The following is a 21,867-nucleotide window of genomic DNA, read 5'->3' as shown; positions in this document are numbered from 1 at the left end:
TCCATATAATAGACCGAAAATCAGCATATCAGCTTTGCATCCGTGCGAAGAAGGGCCGGATCGCTAATTGTACTTTATAAACCTTTGTCTTTAATCACTCTATCTCAAAAAAAACGCATAAAAATGCGTTGCGTAGTTTTAAAGAATTAAGCGTACATAGGGATATAGGGACAGAGAAAGCGTGGTGTTGGCCGTCAGCTGCGCAGAGTGCAAGAGGGCGCTCAGCTCACAGCTCGCGTCCGACACTCACCCACCGCACGCCACTCGTTACTCACTCATCAATGAAATTATTGGCGTGACATCATCGCAGTCATTGTGCAAGACGAGAGATACGCACGCCAACCGCTCAAGTTCACCACACGACAACACTAATCTGCCTAATGGTTCCCTCCATTTGTTTCATTGTACTATGTAGTTTAGTATTCCAAACAAAAATAATTGAGGTTCCTTATTTTATGTTATAACATGTAAGGGTTGTGAGTTTGTAAACTTGTGAGTACTCACCTGTGCGTATACCTGTTCAAAAGATTTTTAAAGTACTTTTACCAATAGAAAGCTGCAGTATTTTTGAGTGTCAGTGTATTCTACACATCTGTTACAGGAATTGACTACTACGACTGAAAAAACTGTTGTCAGCTAATCTATAGAGATACTAATTAGAAAGGAAACATTTATTATTTGTTTGTTTTGTAACAGGCTTTAAAACTGCGATCCCATGGAAAAGATATTTCTAGGCTATATATAATATGGGCATGGACAGAAATTCCCATAGGACATGGGTGAAAGCCTGCAACATATTGGAGTTCACATGCAGCTGAATATCTTACAGGGTGGACTCAATTCTAAATCCAATCCAGTACCAGATAACCTGATATCTGTTGGTAAGACTTGAAAACTGAGAAAACTTTTTGGCCTCTAATTAGAAACGACAGTGGAAAATGTGGTACTCAGTTTTTCCATTGAGTGTCAGTAACATCAGCCACATTCTCCTACTCTCTGTGTTGATTAAAAAAAGTTAAGAGTATCTTATTTATTACAGTACAATTTACACAAGGCATGTTGGCGATGCAAACACTCAGTACAAACCAGTTCCATAAGGAAGAATTTGATCTGCTGTAAGGTGATCCTACTAACTTACATTTCATACACAGCTTTCTTTAACACAATTGGTGCATGACAGATTCTGCACAGTGAATCTACTTGCACGCACAAGCATGTTCACAGCACACACATTCCTTGTCACAAATACTTAATAGTTCATTCAGAGTATCACACAAATGATGTAAACATTAACTACAACGAATTTCTGCAAATAAACGATTTCTATTTCAAAACGAATTTAACTGTATAACATATTGCACTCATCTAATTTATATTTCTGTAATGACCAGGAAAGATTTATTTTATTTCATTTCTACCCAAATCAATTGAACCAATTGGAACAATTCTTTCACTGTTGGAAAGCTACGCTTTTCCTGACTAACATCTAATAGCCTATATTTCATCCCATTACAAGAAGTTCCTGGGAGGCTAGTAAAACCGTGGGATAACAACTGATTCCAAGTAAATATATTATCATTGTTTCTTCTTTCTTATCCACTCCATGTTGAAAACAAAATAAGAAATATACTCTATTAGGTCTATCTGAAATATTCAGTTTGGTGCAAACTATTGACAAAATTTGTTAGGTAGGTAGCCATAAATTAGTGAGTTGTGCTGACACCAGCTGTTTCTTTCACAGAACATAATTGTTTGGAATAGTATGAAAATCATTAAGTTACTATACCAAATATTGTAATGAGTGATAGTTTTATGATAAATTTCTGAATCAACATTCAGGTCAGGAAATTATCTACAAATCTGCATGAACCCTGAGTCTCTGTGACAAAAACAGAGGAAGAAGTTGGTGTAGTTTCAGCCCTACTGGAGCCTCTCCAGGACTGACCATATGTATACCTGAGAGAGGGCCGATCTAGGGCTATAAAACTGCATGAACCCTGAGGCAAAACAGAATATACCTGAGGTGACCTACTGACTAAATAAACAATATTGGTATTACTTAAATGTCCTGTAATACATTGCAGGACAATATTCACAAAACTTCAGCATTTTAATACAATTCATCTGTTGGAACACAATAACAAAACATTAGATTTGTGTTTGGTTGCTTGGGCTTTCCATTGTATAGATTGTGTATGAGAAGAGAGTGGGCTCCCGCGTTATCAGGCTGAGCACACAGCATTGCCAGATAAGGGCCGCCGTACACGGACTGCTCGAGCAGTTAGCGGCTGAGTGAAATACACGGACCGCTCGAGCGGTCGGCGTCGACTGCTTGAGCTGTCGGTTGTTGACTGCTCGAGCTACGACCCAACTGCTCGAGCAGTCAAATGAGAAAACAGACGCCGCGAGGCCGCAAAGGGCGGGGGGGAGAGGGAAGTCGGAGAGCTGTCGACTGCTCTAGCGCAGTCAACGGCTCGAGCAGTCGGTGTATGCCTCGCAACCGCTCGCGAGCGGTCGACGGCACGATGGAATTTCATCATGCAGTTGACGGCTTGAAGCGGTCGCGACTGCTCGAGCAGTCGTGTGTACGGCAGCGAATGAATGACTATAGTTCACTGCGCGGTCGCGGCTTTAAGCAGTCGGTCTCAACTGCTTGAAGCAGTCCGTGTACGGCGGCTCTAAGATAGCGACAGGTGCGAGCGGCGGCGCGGGCGCAGTGCGCGCTTGCATCATCAGGCACATTGCACCTCTGACAGTACAGTATCGGAGCCTTCAAGGTCTTGCTGCGCTAACTTGTAATACGGAGGCGACGCTCGACGCCAGAATCACTTACCTACGTAACTTGGCTCCATTTTCTCCGAGCCTTATCTGTCTTGACGATACGTTTTCAATCCAGTTTCTGTGATGATAAAAAGTTTTTCTCAGACATGACAACACGCACACAGGCACAGCCACTCCCGAGTTAAAACTTTGTCCAAACTTTTCAAAACAAGAATAGCGAAACTAAGCGACAGTCACTGTGGCCGATAGACAACACGGCTATCTCTAAATATTAACACCTATCTGTCACTGTCACGGACACAAAACTTATTTAAGTAAAACAAAATTAATAAAAAGCGGGGAAAACATCACGAACGGAACGGCCAAAAAGTTAGTATCCGAAACTACGAAAATGTCAGAAAGACGAGATGACAAGCGGGGGGGGTGGGCACCTCGCGGCACCGAGTAAGTAGCGTACGCAGTGGCGGCGCTAGGGGTGTGCGAACTGTGCCTTCGCACAGGGCCTCGCGCTTGGGGGGGCCTCGCGCTACAACCCACACGAATATAAAAAAAAATATAATTAAAAAATACATATATATCTGGTCCAAGAAAAAAAAAAATTTCTTTATTTATTTCTTATTCATTCTGCGTTTACTTTTTGAGTTCTCAATTTAACAAAGAAATTGCAACACCAACGTAACAGAAACAACTGGCTCTCGATCCAGTCACGGATTCTTTTTATTTGTGCTTAATTCCGAGTTTAATTTGAGAGTCCTTAAACAAACAATTTAAAAAAATTCGCGCTCGCTACGCTCGCGGCTGTTCACTTGTCAGTACCATTCATTCTAACATGATTAGAGTACTTTTATGTCCCAAAACTCAAAAATTTTCGCGCTCGCTACGCTCGCGGCTGTTCGCTTGTCAGTACCGTTCTTTCTAACATGATTAGAGTACTTTTATGTCCCAAAACTCGTTTTTCGCTACGCTCGCGGCTGTTCACTTGTCAGTACCATTCATTCTAACATGATTAGAGTACTTTTATGTCCCAAAACTCAAAAATTTTCGCGCTCGCTACGCTCGCGGCTGTTCGCTTGTCAGTACCGTTCATTCTAATATGATTAGAGTACTTTTACGTCCCAAAACTCAAAAATTTTCGCGCTCTCTACGCTCGCGGCTGTTCGCATGTCAGTACCGTTCATTCTAACATGATTAGAGTACTTTTATGTCCCAAAACTCAAAAATTTTCGCGCTCGCTACGCTCGCGGCTGTTCACTTGTCAGTACCATTCATTCTAACATGATTAGAGTACTTTTATGTCCCAAAACTCAAAAATTTTCGCGCTCGCTACGCTCGCGGCTGTTCGCTTGTCAGTACCGTTCTTTCTAACATGATTAGAGTACTTTTATGTCCCAAAACTCAAAAATTTTCGCGCTCGCTACGCTCGCGGCTGTTCACTTGTCAGTACCATTCATTCTAACATGATTAGAGTACTTTTATGTCCCAAAACTCAAAAATTTTCGCGCTCGCTACGCTCGCGGCTGTTCGCTTGTCAGTACCGTTCATTCTAATATGATTAGAGTACTTTTACGTCCCAAAACTCAAAAATTTTCGCGCTCTCTACGCTCGCGGCTGTTCGCATGTCAGTACCGTTCATTCTAACATGATTAGAGTACTTTTATGTCCCAAAACTCAAAAATTTTCGCGCTCGCCGCGCTCGCGACTTCACCTTGCACCGTTCTTTAATATACAAGTTTAGGTGCTTTAGTGACCCAAAGCTCAAAAAATTTTGCGCTCGCTACGCTCGCGGGTTCTTTATTTTCCACTTCTTTTATTTTTTTCATTCTTTTTTAGCCGAACCTAGAAGGTAGCCCCGCTTGTAAGTCCTTTTATTAACAAGAAAATAACTCCTAGCTCACAACAGACTTTTCACGTAGGACAAAGGGCCTCGCAAAGACCTGCCGCACGTAGCCTCGCAATGGCTAGGGCCGCCGCTGAGCGTACGTACATAGAAATACTATGTTTGTGTACAACATCACGCACACAATCTTATGTCGCAGTGTGACTAGACTAAAGATTTCAAATATTTTTGATGTCTACGTCCGATGTTGTATAGGTTTTTTTATTCAAGGATTCTACAAAATATTGATGTAGAAAATGTTAAACAATTTCACAACGCGGCAACGTACGCGTGGCTCAACTACGCCATCTAGTATGATTTTTAAGAAATGAACAGTTAGTGTGATTAAAAAGTAACAGATGGCGCGGTTTTTACTGAAATAATTTACATTTTATTATGTACATTAGGGTGTCCCAAAAAAATCAAAATCATTTTTTTTTAATGCATACCCTCCTATTTTTTTCCTTTTGGTGCAAAACTATTGTAAATAAAATTTTATGATGATAGGACCACGGTAACCCGTGCCGACTTCCATTTTGTATGTATGCCATACTTGCTTTCTAAGACTAACGCGATGTAACGCGTCGATGTGCTTGTGATTTCTTGTTATTTAGTGATCGAATCATTGTTTTCAAACAGCCAACATGTCACTAGACTTACGCAGTTATGAAAAGGGCATATTTTTAATTAGGGAACCTAAAATATCAATTGACGGGCTCAAAACTTCCGTCTAATTGACAAGTTCTGGCAGTTTCATTGTACAACTAGCGACCCGCTCCGGCTTCGCACGGAATAACATTATTTCCCCACTATTTGATGTTTGTTATTATACATATAACCCTTCCTCTTTAATTACTCTATCTATTAGAGAAAACCGCATGAAAATCGTTTGCGTAGTTTTGAAGATTTAGGTATGCTTACAACGGGACACGGGGACAGAAAAAGCGACTTTGTTTTTAACTATGTAGTGATATTCGGGTAATTAATTTAATTGTGAATGAAAGCGTAAATCTTACTATTTGCGAATGCATTATCTACTGGGGAAAAGCGCGTATTCCAACTAAATCTTTGCCTATTGTGTGACGAAACTCGTCATCTTGTATCACCTTGTATCAAGTTGGGAGGGAGGGGGTTGTTTTTAAGCAGCGCCATCAAGACTTTTTCAGCAACTTAGGTAATTGTAATTTGTTTGATTTTGCACATGCTGATGCGCTTCAATTAATAAGAACAAATCATCATGTCCCGAACCTTTTCCCAACTATGTTGGGGTCGGCTTCCAGTCTTACCGGATTTAGCTGAGTACCAGAGTTTTACAAGGAGCGACTGCCTATCTAACCTGCTCAACCCAGTTACCCGGCAACCCAATACCCCTTTGATAAGACTGGTGTCAGACTTACTGGCTTCTGACTACCCGTAACGACAGCCCAAGATGTAAAAAATGACAGCCAGGACCTAGTGAGCGCGAGTTACAGAAAGCGCGCGCCTCAGAGGACCAAAGAGGAAATAACTCTTGAAAAACGATGGGATGTATCGTTTTTCAGGGGTTATTTCGTCTTTGCTTAATTTTTTTTTTCAAAAGAAGATCTTTACGGTACGTTGTATGGCAAAAACATCTCTAACTTCATTTCAGTAAAAAACCGAGCTCTTTGATCGATCGCCTTAAAATTAATGACAGTTTTCTACATGAATGTGTCCTACCTTCTAATCAAATAATGCTTCGTATCAAGAAGCCAAAGTTTCAGCACTGAGAGTTAGTGAACGATGTGGCCGAAAGATCGGTGAAGTTCATGCAAGACTTTTATTGATTAATCACAGTAGATGAGGAACAAAAACAATTATTGTTAAGTACCGTCCTAGAACATCGGAACTTTGAAAAGAAAATTTTAACAATGATATTATTTTGCAATGTCTATGAGAAGATAAAACATTATTTGGATGTATTCAAGTTTTATTTTTAGTTATAATAATTAAGATCTAAATTTCTCCATAGTAAGTCAGTACAAATTTTCATGTGAAAACTTTGGCATTAAGTCGGCACGGGTTACCACTGTCTGATCGAGATAATATTTATTATAGGAGTTAATGAGGTCAAACCGAAAAAAAATAGAGGGTATGCGTATTTGAATTCGAGAAAAAAAAATTCCCCCTTATGTCTTGGGACACCCTAATGTACATTAATAACTATTAATCTTATGAATCGGTAATTTAGTATCGTAGCGTCACCAAAATTGGCAACTGCATGCAGTTCTGACGACATACAATATATAATAATATGGTAGCTACTGTCGAACCGACCTGGGGGGTGATTAAATTAAGGACAGTACATGTATAAGGAATTATATAAGGGAAATACTTAAAGGAGTGTTTATAAAGGGAGTAGGTACATAAAATGATGAACTGACTGAGTAAATTAGGGCCCACAAGCGGGGTATTAACAGCTCACTATGGTAAATCCGCCACTGGTTTCTGTACGTATGTAGATAGGTACCTGCTTTCTTATGAAATGGATACGAAATTAATTTGCAGACTTCGTTTCTTTGAACATGCTACTTTTTATTTTCTTAGTGCTCTACGATGCACGGATGTATCAATCAATCAGTCACCAACTTACAGACTGTGGGCTGCCTAGTGAAAATATCGGACAATTCGGGAATCTTACCCTCGTGCGTGCACAGCAGTCGCTTTTGCATACCTATATAAATTTTCCGTAGGTAGTAATCTGTGGTAGGTTTATAGTATTGAGTATGTATTGTAATATGTATTTACTTACACTTGCTATTATTCAGATGATTTTCATAGGGCGCGAATGCAGACGCCGGTATGTCCCCGATTTCCACGATCCACGTAACTTTACGCTGCCCCAGAAAGGGCGAGCGCGATGCCATCTCGCAGCCGTGACACGCACTTTATTATGACATCACTCAATCACAATTGACACTAGGTTCTTCACAATGTGCTTTGACGACACTCTCGTAAGCAGTTTACACTTTTTTAATAGCTGAACGAACTTTCGATAAAAATAGGTTCTTATCAAAAACTTCCCGGAGCGGTTCCACAATATACATCCCGAAAGTGTTCTCTCGGAACTCTTTTGCGCAGAGAACTCGCTACGCTCGTATTTCAATTTTAGAATCCTGAGCGATAGCGAGGCAATCAAAAGAGCACAAGGTGAAAAATCTTTGCACTCGAGTGCAACACGTAACTTTTCATCCCACTTCATCGAGGAAATTACTAAATGCAAAAAAACAAAATGGCGCGCACATATGAGTCAATTTAAAAAAAAGTACCTATTAAAGTTCATTTATTTGGAAACTCGGTTTAAAAATGCAACGAGGTTAAAAATCTGTGTAAAAACAATAATAAAAATTACTTAATTAATTGAATAATTATTTTAAGCAGTGTTTTTTTTGTTTAATAGGTATGTATTTGTTTGAAAAGTCTTATCAAGATTGTCATAAATGGAGTATTGCACACGATGTTCTAAATTCAAATCACTTTGCCGCTCTAGAGGACAAAAACGGCTTTTACGCTCAGATATCAAAGGGTAAAACTACTCTTTCCGAGATGGTGGGATGAAAAAACTTTTAAAACGAAAATCCTGAAAAGCAAATAGTTATTTGTTATACAAGAGTGCAAAGTTGCTTTTTAACCGCGGGCTCAATTTTGATGACCGAGCAAGCGAAGGATTCTATAATTGAAACACGAGCGTAGCGAGTGTTTCAATAATTAGAATCCTGAGCGATAGCGAGGGAATCAAAAGAGCACAAGGTGAAAAATCTTTGCACTCGAGTGCAACACGTAACTTTTCATCCCACCTCATCGAGGAAATTACTAAATGCAAAAAACAAAATGGCGCGCATATATGAGTATCAAATTAAAAAGAAGTACCTATTAAAGTTCATTTATTTGAAAACTCAGTTTAAAAATGAAACGAGGTTAAAAATCTATGTAAAAACAATAATAAAAATTACTGAATTAATTGAATAATTATTTTAAGCAGTATTTTATTTGTTTAATTAATATGTATTTGTTTGAAAAATCTTATCAAGATTGTCTATTCTATTCTATTTTTGGTTATGGCAAATTGTCGATGTCGATATCAACGATTCTGCCACTGACGAGTGAAATGATAAGCACGTCGTGATGCCAAACAAACAACTTTGAGAAAGAATAATAATTTGTCACAAATGGAGTATTGCACACGATGTTCTAAATTCAAATCACTTTGCCGCTCTAGAGGATAAAAACGGCTTTTGCGCTCAGATATCAAAGGGTAAAACTACTCTTTCCGAGATGGTGGGATGAAAAAAATCTTACACAGCTTCGGTAAGTACCTGTGCTGCATACCTACACAGGGAGCCGGAGGCTCGGTGCCACCACAGCAACCTTGCCGAGAGTGTGGCTTGGGAGGAGTTGCGCCGTGTCCTCACAAATGAAGTAGCAGGTGATCTGTCGCTGCCGACCGTAGGGCCAAAGTGGACGCGGTGATGACCTTCATCGAGGATGTGTTGTCTCCTAATTAAACTGCGGAACGAGTGAGGGAGATTTCGACTCTCCGGACGCAGGAGGAGCACCGGGCGCAGGAAAAGGGCGGACTACGTCCTTTTCTGCCCCCCGTGAACGAGTCTAGTAGGAAATAGACTTGCGGTAGTCCCCGCTCCTATATCATCGGTCTCGATAGGTGACCTCACTACTCCGTGCAAGAGATGATACCGGGGTGATTTTAGCTGGTAAGAGTCTGGCACGCCCCTCTGCCTCTTTCCTAGGCAGAGAAAGTCCATGAGGATTTCTCATTGATAAAAAAGGCGGCGACTATACTATACTAGGCGTATAGAGAGGATCCAGTGAGTGGGACACGGGCTGGCCTTGCCCAAGACCACGGCCACGTGCTTCATGATGAGCCTCTCAATCCTTCGAGCTAAAAAAAGTTCGTGTTTTATCTGGTGCTGGATGTACCTTACTTTGTGGGATGCAAAAGAAAACGTTTTATTTAAATCAGAATCTGATCTTTATTTGCAACTAGCGTTTCACCCGCGTCCTTTAAGCAACTGAAAATTCAGATAATAAGATTCCGTTTTACCCTTTAGGTAGGTACGGAACCCTAAAAAAGTTTTTTATATACTTAGGCATACATATTTGTGCCAAAGCCATAAAATCGTAATTTCATGAAATACTCTCGAATTAGTAAAAAAAGAAAGGGAACAAATATAATGACCACCATAAAATGCTTTGATACCCTTAGTTTTGTAACCAGAAATATCTACTGAACACCAGAAACATAAAGTCTAAAAATGTAATGGTACCAGCTATTGTAGTCACGACTTCACTTTAAATTGTATTCGACCACCAAATTTAGTAAATGATCACCAACTCTTGACGGCCAAATTAATGTATTATTTTTGCCTAAATAAGTCACTGTGATTGCCATAAAATGTAAGCTTATTACTAAATAAAGTATTATGATGCCATATTAAGTTATGTGTCCGGCTGGCAATGCATGCGTGAGTGTCAGTATGACGAGTGACAGCCGTGACTGGGGAAAATGGAAGAAAATGACATAATTGCGCCGACCCCAAGTAAAAATGGGAACAGGGCAGGAGAAAGAAGAAGAAGAATGTGTTTCTCAATACTGTTTAGAGGCATGCAATGGACAATTTTCCACCCTAGTGCAGGAAAAGGGTCCCCATAATGTTATTACATTTATTGTATCAGGCCGAAATTATTTTTTTGGAGTCAGTTTACTTAAACAGGATAGCAAGATGTAAAAACTTTGATTACATTTTATATTAAAACGCTGGTATAATTTTGATGATCATTTACTACTTTTGGTGATCATTTACTACTTTTGGTGATCATTTACTACTTTTGGGATAAGAATGATTTATTTGAACTCATTTTGCTTAAATAGGATAGCAGAATTTAAGAACTTTGGTTGTAATCTTACTTTAAAATGGTGGTTTAATTTTGGTGATTATTTACTATTTTTGGCTTACGCATGATTTATTTTGGAGTAATTTCACTTAAATAGGATAGCAAAGTGTTAAAACTTTAGTTATAGTTTTACATTAAAATGCGAGTTTCATTTTGGTGATAATTTACTATTTTTGTCTGCTATTTGTTACTATATCTGGTGATCAGTTAAACATAAGCCAAAAAGAAATACTCGATTATTTCGTCCGTTTGTGTGTATTTAAACACATATGATCTAAACGGACCACATCCGATTGAAGGTGCTAATAAATCTGACCATTTCATAAAAAAGCTCGATTGTTTCATAAATGAAGTGATATTACTTTCCACCTTCACTAGAAGCTTTTGTTTGTTGTAAAAGGCAGAACTGCGGCAGCGTTTCATGTAGTCGCGGTGGTGTCGGGTCGCGGTTATTTTTAGGCCTATGTGGTTCACCTTGGCTGGTCTGCATCCTGCAGATAGCCTTGCACGTTGAACTTGCAACGACACCCACTGAGCCGCAGCACGCGAACCGGCCGCGCTACCCGGCGCCCGGCTATGCGAACACTTTCATCAACGCGTGTATCGATCACTATCTGATAGGTCCGATAGGTACACCAACACAATATATTACTTATTCGTAGCTCTACAGAAATATGTATGCGTTCCATTAAAGTTCGAATAGAATGCAGCAACATTTTCTTCACAGGGCACGCAATCTTCTTTGATCCATGTATTTTATTTAAGGAGTGTGTATTGCCCTTGTTTCGTTTTAGCCCGAGGCCCAAACCATAGCAATATGACCTATAAATTGGATGCCTTTCCCGCATAATCCGATAAGAAGTAAGTTTGCAAGACAAACCAAAGATTCAGAGTGCATGAGCGCGCAGTACTGCAGTCGCCGGTCACTCCGTCCGCCCAGTCCGCCTCCCTGTCTGACATTTATGTTTATTTTGATCAGCGAAGCGCACGCGCATGCGTCGCCACAGCTGATTCACACACCGCTGCGGATGACATTCGCTAAGTCCTCTATAAATACAGCGGTGTAACATTTAACCAGCCTCGATTTGTTTCTTTTTCACGAAGTATATGCTTAGTACCTACTTCTTATTACCACTTTTAACCTAAGTAAGGCGGAACTAAATTGGTGGAGAGGTAGCTTGGACCTGAGAATGGAAATGGCATATTTTGATCCCCATCTCATTTTTTAAGTTGGTAGTACTTAGTTCTTGCTCTTTTTTACGCTGTTGTTATACAGTTAAGTATACTTAGATACTGCTTGCAGTATTGTATATACCTAGCTGTAATGCGCAAAAGGACAACACCACATTCTGTAATTAACAAAGTAGGTATAGAAAGCGGTATACTGGAAGTACCTACTTGCTATTAGGTCGATACTCGTATGATTTGAATTCCTAGTATAAGGCCGGCAGCACACATCCGGTTTCCTGATCCGGTTTTCTGATCAGGAATTCAGATTCGGAAACCGGAATGCTCTTTTTTCATACAAAATGTTCACAAGAGCGCACACATTCTTACTTTTTCCGGACGGAAAAAAACCTGACATTCGGTTTAAAATTTTCTCCGTGCGTTCGGGTACTCAGAACGGAATAAAACCTGATGACGTCATTCCGAACGCAGCGCTCGCGAACAATTTGGTTTGACCGCCGCACACATACGGAAATTTTCATTCTGAATCAAGATAGCCCTGTTCCGAATGGACGTGTATCAGAGCATTTAGAGCCTGCCTGTGTCTGGCTTTTTATATAGGTATGCTTTTTTTTTTGTATTAAATATTAAAAAAAAAATCCTGTTTATTGAACAATTAACAAGCGTACACATATTTACATAAATCATCATCCTCCGAGCCTTTTTCCCAAACTATGTTGGGGTCGGCTTCCAGTCTAACCGGATGTAGCTGAGTACCAGTGCTTTACAAGGAGCGACTGCCCTGCCTGACCTCCTCAACCCAGTTACCCGGGCAACCCAATACCCCTTGGTTAGACTGGTGTCAGACTTACTGGCTTCTGACTACCCGTAACGACTGTCAAGGATGTTCAATGACAGCCGGGACCTACAGTTTAACGTGCCATCCGAAACACAGTCATTGGTGTCTAAGATATACTTAGAAAGTACATACAAACTTAGAAAAGTTGCATTGGTACTTGCCTGACCTGGAATCGAACCCGCGCCCTCATACTCGAGAGGTTGGTTCTTTGCCCACTAGGCCACCACGACTTCACGATTTAATGGACTTTCTATAATACTTAATAAATAATTCTTCTGGGTATGCTCGTAATTTAGCTGTTTTAACATAGAATTGACTTTCGGATAATCTTTGAGCATTCGACGGGTGTACCCAGTAACGTCGTTTCCTCTTTTTCTTGTTTAGCGCCAGTAAAAGTGCAACAGCAATCAATTCGCCATAGTCCATGATGTCGTGCCTTCAATATGGTTCCTCTTTACGTACTGGCCATGTAAATTCAGAATGAAAAAAACCGAATGTGTGCGCTAGTGACACGGAATCCCGAATCTTAATTCCTGATCAGGAAACCGTATCCGGAAACCGGATGTGTGCTGCCGGCCTAAACATCTTGTGCCAGTAACTTATTTTTTATCATACCTACAATTGTATTAATTATAAGCTGTAATTTAACCTTTAGGTATATGTATAAGAATACTAGCTTTTGCCCGCGACTTCGTTCGCGTGGAATAGTGACTTCCGGCAGATTTTTGGTTTGACCAATAGATGGCGCTATATGTCCGGAATAAATTTTATTTTTTATATTTTTTGTAATAAAAACTATTCTATGTCCTTTCTCAAGTTCCAAACTATGTCTGTACCAAATTTCACACAAATCGGTTTAGTGGTTTAGGCGTGAAGAAAAGACAGACAGGCAGACAGACAGACAGAGTTACTTTCACATTTATAATATTAGTTAGGATTAGGATACCTAAGTACTAGCTTTCTGTACCTATACATATAAAATTCTATGTAAAAGTTTTCCGTAAAAAAAAATTATTTTATCTATTCTAGAATAATTTTATTGTACCTATGTCGTATCTCCGAGAATAATTTATTATTTTATCATTTATCAGGGTATCCTCTTGTAGATCTTAGAGTGTCCCGATTTGATAAATTAATACAAATTAGAACTTTGTTATTTATTGTATTTTTGATAAACATAATGAGCTGATGATAAACATTATCTACACCAGTAGTAGGTTTTACAAAAATCTTGGGGTGAATTTCAACAGGTCCAATAAAATCTTCATTTCCGTGGATTTTTTATACTTCAACTTTAGAACAAGAAAAAATAGTGTTTACTAAAGTTTTTGATAAGATATGTATTCTTACTTAATATCTAGTAGAGAGCTTAAAAAACTAACGAGATATACAAGACTACAATTTTCATGCCACGGCGGTGAAACTTGCATGCACGGCAATGAAACATGCGTCCATGGCAATGAAAACTATTCCTGCAGCCATCGTTTTGACATATCTTCCTCTTTCTTTTCTTAAATACTCCTCTAGTAAAACAACCTAAGTAAACCTGAACCTGAAGTGGTGTGTATGTAAGTTTATCATTTTGTGAGGTGAACGTGGAAATATCTTTTTGTACTTGACTATATGTATAGTACAAATTGTTTTTTTTTTCTTAATCATGCCGTGGCGATGAAAACATAAGTCACGGTAATGAAACAAGCGGCCACGGCAATGAAATGAAATTGTTTTACAAGGCATGGCAATGAAAATTTTTTCATTGCTGTGTATTTTTTTTCATTTCCATAGCAAATTTTGACCACGGAAACCACGGCAATGAGAGCACGGCAATGAATATCAAGGCAAAAACATCAAAAAACTAAAAATCTGTTAATAATTCACAGTAATTAACACGTCACAAATAAACATAAGATAGATGGCATTGTACCGAATGATCAATTAAGAGGACAAACTTATTCAAACAGAAGTAAGACCTATCCACGGCGATGAAAGAAAAAATGTCCAGTGATAAAAAAATTGCATACTTGCATTTATGGCGCGAAAACGCAGGCACGTGCACACGTCATTCCACGTCGAACACTTGACGTCCACTAATATGCAACATTTAGCGCACAGCGGGAGGGACGCAAACCGTTAGAAAAAGCAATATTCTCAAATATGTTTAGGACATGGCGATGAATGGTAGTTCTGGGACAAACTATTTTTTATTTACCATTTGTTGTAGGTATTGTTTAAAAATTTGAACAAATGTAGTCCGTAACAATACTTTAACTATTCACGAATCAAATAAAACTAGGTTCATCACTGAAAAGCTGGAAATAAAAAACTTTTTTACAAAAAAATTAAACCGACTTCCAAAAACACTAAAAAGCAAAAAAAAAAATAATTTTAGGTGCATCGGCCTAGAAGTCGGTGTCTTATGGATGTTACTAAGTTAATTTTGCCACCGCCTTCTAGGCCGATGCACCTAAAATTATTTTTTTTTGCTTTTTAGTGTTTTTGGAAGTCGGTTTAATTTTTTTGTAAAAAAGTTTTTTATTTCCAGCTTTTCAGTGATACGAATAGTTGTCCCTATCCATATAAGTGGAAAGTTCTCATCAATACAAAGAATATAAGCTCAAATACGAGGTATTTTACATATTCAGTTGTCGAGTTTCCTCGACCTTCTCTGGTCTCCATCATCAGGTCAGCTCCAAACCTTCACTTTTGCAAAGGTCTCGTCAATACAAATAATATAAGCCCAAACACGAGGTAGTTTACATATTCAGTTGTCTAGTTCCCTCGACCCTCTCTGGTCTCCATCATCAGGTCAGCTCCAAACCTTCACTGTTGTATAGTGTTTTTAGGCATACACCTGAGTGTTAAGTTTTTACCCTATGTATGCCTACAACTTTCGAAGGTTGCCTTCGATTTCTCAGGGTTTCCATCATCAGATCCTGACCTGACGACTACGGGACCAACTGGCAGCTATTCCGCGTCGAACAAAAAAAGAATCACGTATATCGGTCTATAAACCTCGGAGTAATCGATGTACATACATAGAAAAAAAAAAAAAACATACCGGCCGAATTGATAACCTCCTCCTTTTTGGGAAGTCGGTTAATAAAACTAGGTTTTAATATAAATAACTAATACATTTTTATCAATAAAGTCTAGTACACATCAAGGTGACGTGTGGACAAACACGGCAATGAAAGATTTTGAGGTTTAATTATTTTTTTTTGGAGAACCAATTAATCCTATTAACAAAATATTTAGTGCTACACATAGATTACTATTTCACCTATTTAGAAAAAAATATTAGAATATTATAACAATGATTTTTAGTACCGATTTCATCGATGCCACGCAATTTTTGGTCCCGGGAAATTCACCCCTTGAAGCCTTCCGGCGCGTGCTGTGTAGGCTCCTCAGCTCCTCAGCATAAATAATCAGTTTGTACTACTTAATTATTGATATTATTGCAGAGATAGCTACTGGCACCTCCTATTGTTATCTTTTCATAAATTAGTCACATGCCACGCGTTGATAACGCTTACACACTGACTTGATACAAAACAACAGTTTAATGTTAGGACATTTGAACGGTCGTCAACTGTCTTGTGCCCAATATTATAATAATAGGATGGCACGCGAATAGGGCGCCAACGCGGCAACAGCGTCTGAGCCGCCGTTTTCATTAGCATCAATTCAGAGAAGCATGCGACTGATTGAGCATGTTCATCTCATTGTAAATTGTAACGACTGACTGAACTATCCGCTTTCTAGCGATGCACTAGTAAGTGGTACATACATAATTTGGTTTCAAGGTGCTGTATATACAGAATAACCTCACTGAATGAGCACTAGCCACAAAACAGACAGGAGCAAATACGTGCACCCCGCATCCACCCCACTCGCATGAATCTTATATAAGTAAGAATAACAAGCCAAGTATCCCGACTGACTGAAATGTATTCTCAGCCATTACTGACGGCTTGGCCAGGCCACCAGCAACACCTAAGACTCAAGTGCTGCCAATGCATATTCATATGGTTGGTTGCGTCAAGGCCTTGGAGGCAGTTCTCCATGACACGGCTCGTTTAATAAATGGATAGGGTACCCTATAATAAATTTTATCTAACCATCTTCCTACTGCGGATTCGGAGTGAGTTTAAGTAGTAATAACACAGAAAATTGAGTTAAGTAATATTCAATGGATTGAATGTGGGCTGTTTTACATGTATAAGTTAAAGTAATCAAATAATCGATGACATAAGTGATTATGGATGTCGCTGGCTGCTCCACTTTCGGAAGGAAAGCGGACTTGATAAAGACTTATCATCACTCACACGGATCATTAAGACGAGTGCACGCGACGCGAGCGGCGAGGCGCGGTGCACGTGCGCGCGCTCCCTCGTGCCGCGTCTTACTGGTTAATTTGGCGGGAACCAGCGTATCGGCAACGGCATGCCCTATCTATCGTATTTATTGCAGCCGCTAAGTGTCACATTCCAAAATCAAACGAACCGCGATCAAAATAACAACTTTATAGTTTTATCGTCACGAAACTTAGTAAGAAACCAGAAAAAACCATTGTTAGGTGGCGGAGGTGCCGGATGTGTATGGGTGTAATTTACATAGACGCGTACCGATACTGAGTTTTGTGAGAATCGTTATGCCCTTTTCATCGGTTGGAACCTGGAATTCATCATAGCGGCTGGAACTTTTGATCTGAGATCAAAAATGGAATAAAAAAAATCCCAATCTGAGATACGTTGACGCTATCGCCCTTTAGAGAGTTGGCTTTCCTAGTCAAGCCTGAAATGGCACTCAACAACATTCGCCAGTACGAATGAAATAAGCCTAAACATGTGGTACTTGCTACAAGTGGAATTCCCCTCTCTGTTGTCTCCATCATCAAGTCAGATCCAAGCCAATATAAACAAGCCAATATACTTAGCCTTATCCTATGTATCGGTCTGTTCAGTCACGAAAGGCGTTGTATCACAGACACCACCACATAAATCGTCTGCAATAGACGAAATGGCCGTTGATTGATCCTATGTACCAATATGTATCATGTACCCGATGCATGAACATTTTTAATGAAAGTCGCCCTCGAATTGTCAGGGTTTCCATAAACCGACTTGTTGATAATGATAGTAAACCAAGCTGTAACCAACCATTATATTAAAAATAAAAAAACCATCCCACCATCTCGGAAAGAGTAGTTTGGCTATATGATGATGTCCTCCTAGCCGATTATCGGCTACGGCGGCTGTTCTCATGTATTGAGATTAGCCAACTACGCAGAACATTATAGTGCACGAGCATTTGCGCAGACACAGGTGCACTCACTATTCCTTAACTCTCATAGCCCGATGGGACGGTAATCCGACACGACCGGAGAGAGATCAGGCGCAGGACCGACATTTACGTGCTCTCCGATGCACGTGTGTATCAATCACCAGCTTCCAGGCTCCGGACTGCTTTGTGAAAGTCTTCTAAAACCCGCAAAGCGATTTCGGCCCGACTCGGGAATCGAACCCGAGTCCTCGTGTTCAGCAGCCGCACTTGCGACAGCTAGACCAACGAGGCAGGTAACGAGGTATTTTGCTATATATTAAGTACTTTGCTATGTACATACGTATTTATTTACAATAATTATGTTTCGAATCCAGGTCAGGCACGTGTCACTGCAACTTTTCAAATAACTACAAGTTTGTATGTACTTTTTAAGGAGGTATATCTTGGACACCGATGACTGTGTTTCGGATGGCACGTTAAACTGTAGGTCCCGCCTGTCATTAAATATCTTTGGCAGTCGTTACAAGTAGTCAGAAGTCAGTAAGTCTGATACCTACCGTCTAACTATTGCTACTAATTGGGGAAAATCAGAAAGTAGTTTCTCCACTTTTGGGAAGTCGGTTTGAAAACACAAACCGGTTAACTAACAGTTTGCGAAATCTGAGGAGATGAAGCTTGGGTGAGTAGTGACAGGAGATGAGTTCCCTCGGCAGGTACGAGCTCGTCAGCCACACTCTGAAGTGGAGCTGTTCCCGCTGCGCACGCCGCCCGCCGCGGGAACTGGGTGACGAGCGCCATCGCCGCCCGGCACCGCTCGCCCTCCGCCACAGGGATGTACTCGCTAACTGTTTACCTTGCCGTGCCGTCATTAGTAGATTCGAGAAGTCAAGTCAAACCGTGCGGTTTTAAATAGACTTATGACAGGTCCTACCAAAAATAAGAAGCTGGGTGCACGGTTCCAAGGATTTGGTCTCATGGAGACGAACTGACAAGGAACTTCACATAGATACTTTTAAAATAATTAAATTAATAAATTGCTCATCTTACATTTGTAAGTATGTAATATGAGGACCACATATTGTAGACGAGGGCAAATGAAAACATTACTACCGAAATAGGAGGGCCAAAATTCAGTTTGAAGCAGCTAGAAGCTCAGCAGGCTCGATTGCTGACTTCCGTAGACGAGCACCACGAATGCTCTGCTCCTGTTAGTTCGAGCATATGAGTGCTGCCCTGGCGCGGGCCGCGCTGTGCCAGCCACGGCGCGGCAGTGTGCCCGCCACCGCGCTGCCGCCCGCACTTGCTGTTCGGATACTATTTGCAAACACTGATTGATCGGATGCATTGTTACGTGTTACTGGCTCGGTGTGAACCTATTAGTGTCGTGCCTCTGTCAGCTACTCTCGAGATGTGGCGGCCGCAGCTCGGCCGCATCACTCACTGCTACATTAAAATATCCTGAGAAGTCCTCCATTAAAGTGCAAACAAACATGAATGGCGGAAGATCAGATGCGTCAACTTCTACTGACGACGTAAAGGTGGGTTTTCTGTAGTATGACTATCTACCTACTTGCAGTCTTCTTCTTCTGAAGAAGAAGAAATTACTTAGAAAGTAATTACTTAGAATACGTGTGAGCACACAGTATGAGTGAAGCGAAGGTACTTTATGAGGTACTAGCTACCCGCCCCGGCTTCGCACGGGATAAGGGTATTTCCCCACTATTTCATGTATGCTATTATACATATAAACCTTCCTTTTTAATCACTCTATCTAAATATTAAAAAAAACCGCATGAAGATCGGTTACGTAGTTTTGAAGATTTAAGCGTTCGGACACGGGGAATAGCGACTTTGTTTTATACTACGTAGTGATTGTTGTGGAAAGCTACTCTCAGCCTGCACAGACACAACCTCTGTCCTGTCTATTCTCCTTATTATAACACGCCTGTTACTGAGGACTGTTTACACTATCGGGATCACTCTGATGATATTTCATGATATTTAGAAAAAATATGCTTTCACGTATAAGCCTGGGTCTATTTGGATTTTTGACACACATATGATTAGATGATATCTTACAGAAGCTGATATTGTAACTCTTCCTTGTAGTTACTATGTATTGGTAAAAACCGTGTAAACTACATGCAGTACATGTAGATAATTAAGTACCGAGATGTTGTTGGTATCGACAGAATCGTCCGCTGTGCCTGTTCTACTTCACGCACCCGTTCGGCGTGCTGTCGCCCGAGCCGCCGACGCTGGCCGCGGCGCCGGCGCACATCGCGCGCGCCTTCCTCAACATGCAGCCCGTGGCGCCCTTCACGCTGTGGAGCCCCCCGGGCGCCGCGCCCGCCGCGCCCGCCTCCGACGACGACTACAACACCGCCAGCTCGGGCTCGCGGCCCAGCTTCGAGCTGGGCAACGCCACGGTGCACCGCGCGCCGCTCAACCTGCTGAGTGTGACGCGCACGCGCAACTGCACGCTCGACTTCAGCACCAGCCGCGACTCCGTGTCCAAGTCGTTGTTCGCCACCGACATGTGGTTCAACTCGAGCTCGAGCTGCCGGACTACCGACTACCGGCGCCGGCTGGTCCCCTACAACAAGATCCTGCCGCCGTTACAGCTGCCCAGCCCCAAAGACTCCACTAACTTGTCTAGTTCCGATGACTTTTGGCCAAAAAAATGTTTAAATCCTGAGAAATTCTCTCTGCCCCCCATCGAAATGCCTTCAGTGAATGTGAAATCAGTTCGGAGTAAAAAGTGTAGCTTGAGCTCTGAGGAAGCGTCGAGCGCTGAAGGGCCGATGGCGCGCAGCCCGCGGCACCGGCGCCGCCTGGGCGTCAGCAAGCCGCGCCGCGCGCGCGCCGCCGACCTGCGCCGCCTGCTGGCGCTGCGCATGCGCCGCGCCCTCGCAGGTAACACTTGCTCATTGCTCATACTGTATGCATGTTACAAAGTGCTGGCTCATTACACTTCACCTTATACCATGCAAACTATTTTGTCATTTTTAATGAAAACAATTATATAATTTACCAGCGGTTTCAACCGCATCCCGTGGGAACTACTTCCCGTACCGGGATAAAAAGCCTATAGCCTATAGCAATTAGCAATTAGTAGCATTTTTGTCTGTCTGTATGTTCGTTATGGAAACAAAAACTACCTACTCGACGGATTTTAATGAAACTTGATGACTAATGGCACAAACATTCTTCATACTCCTGGGCAGGTTATAGGATACATTTCATCACGCTACGACCAATAGAAGCAGAGCAGTAATGGGAAATGTTGGAAAGACGGGAGAAGATACTCCATTTTTTTAGCTTCTGTCGCGTATGTAGCTTTAGTTGTTAAAGCTAAGTAGTAATAGGCTAGGTACGTATAGATTTGGATAATTGGATAGGCTGGTGATTATTATTTCTTCCTCCCTTTGCACAAAGTCCGAATCTAACCCGGACGAAGTCGCTGGCAGAAGCTAGTTTATAATAATATAAAATTGCACATACAAAACATTACATGGTATGCATTTCTCTCAGAGAGTTTCTAGATACCCAGAAATAGGTCTGTGTTACTTCTAGGCACACGTTTCAGACTAGATAGGAATGTTATATAGGATTTATCTTCAATATTCTTCCGCAGAAGCTACCCCACTAATGAACTTGTGGTTAGTGTTACAATGACAGGTTTTTTGGTGAATACCCCTGATCTAGTGGCCGTCGAAATTCGGAACTCAATCATTGTAGGTAAACTCTTTGAATCGTTCTATCCTTGTTGGCTTGTCAAGTGTCGTGTGTCAACGTCTGTTTATGGTGCGGTAATAATATGTCAGTAAGAGTCGTGTTGAGTGTGGTGTGTGGGCATCACATCTGCGGTAGAGTGAGGTAGAGCGGCGGCGCGGGCGGCATGGGCTACCTGGCGGAGCGGTGCCCGGTGGTAGACCGCGCGTGCGGGCTGCCGCTGCGCGCGGCG

At 41.1% G+C, this 21,867-nt stretch overlaps 1 protein-coding gene and 1 long non-coding RNA gene across 2 annotated transcripts; both read left to right on the top strand.

Annotated features, from left to right (window-relative positions):
* Nucleotides 1-1,303, top strand: LOC126054032 (uncharacterized). Its single transcript, XR_007510634.2, has 3 exons — nucleotides 1-383; nucleotides 697-881; nucleotides 1,040-1,303. It is a non-coding gene; the product is annotated as an uncharacterized LOC126054032 (long non-coding RNA).
* A 10,231-nt stretch (nucleotides 1,304-11,534) lies between these two features.
* LOC135118554 (uncharacterized) lies at nucleotides 11,535-21,177 on the top strand. Its single transcript, XM_064040928.1, has 4 exons — nucleotides 11,535-11,821; nucleotides 16,421-19,438; nucleotides 20,093-20,816; nucleotides 21,128-21,177. The coding sequence occupies exons 2-4, from the start codon at nucleotides 19,391-19,393 to the stop codon at nucleotides 21,175-21,177; spliced, it is 822 nt and encodes a 273-aa protein (XP_063896998.1). The 5' UTR covers nucleotides 11,535-11,821; nucleotides 16,421-19,390.
* The last annotated feature ends 690 nt before the right edge of the window (nucleotides 21,178-21,867 follow it).

Source organism: Helicoverpa armigera, chromosome 23 (assembly GCF_030705265.1).
Source record: "Helicoverpa armigera isolate CAAS_96S chromosome 23, ASM3070526v1, whole genome shotgun sequence".
In the NCBI taxonomy this organism is placed as follows: domain Eukaryota; kingdom Metazoa; phylum Arthropoda; class Insecta; order Lepidoptera; family Noctuidae; genus Helicoverpa; species Helicoverpa armigera.
The sequence above is the reverse complement of the archived record's forward strand: the minus strand, read 5'-3'. Positions and strand labels throughout refer to the sequence as shown.

Coding starts and splice junctions, on each gene's coding strand:
- LOC135118554 (XM_064040928.1), top strand. CDS start 19,391: ATGAATGGCGGAAGATCAGATGCGTCAACTTCTACTGACGACGTAAAG. Junction 19,439..20,092: donor CTTCTACTGACGACGTAAAG/GTGGGTTTTCTG, acceptor TGGTATCGACAG/AATCGTCCGCTGTGCCTGTT. Junction 20,817..21,127: donor CATGCGCCGCGCCCTCGCAG/GTAACACTTGCT, acceptor ACTCCTGGGCAG/GTTATAGGATACATTTCATC.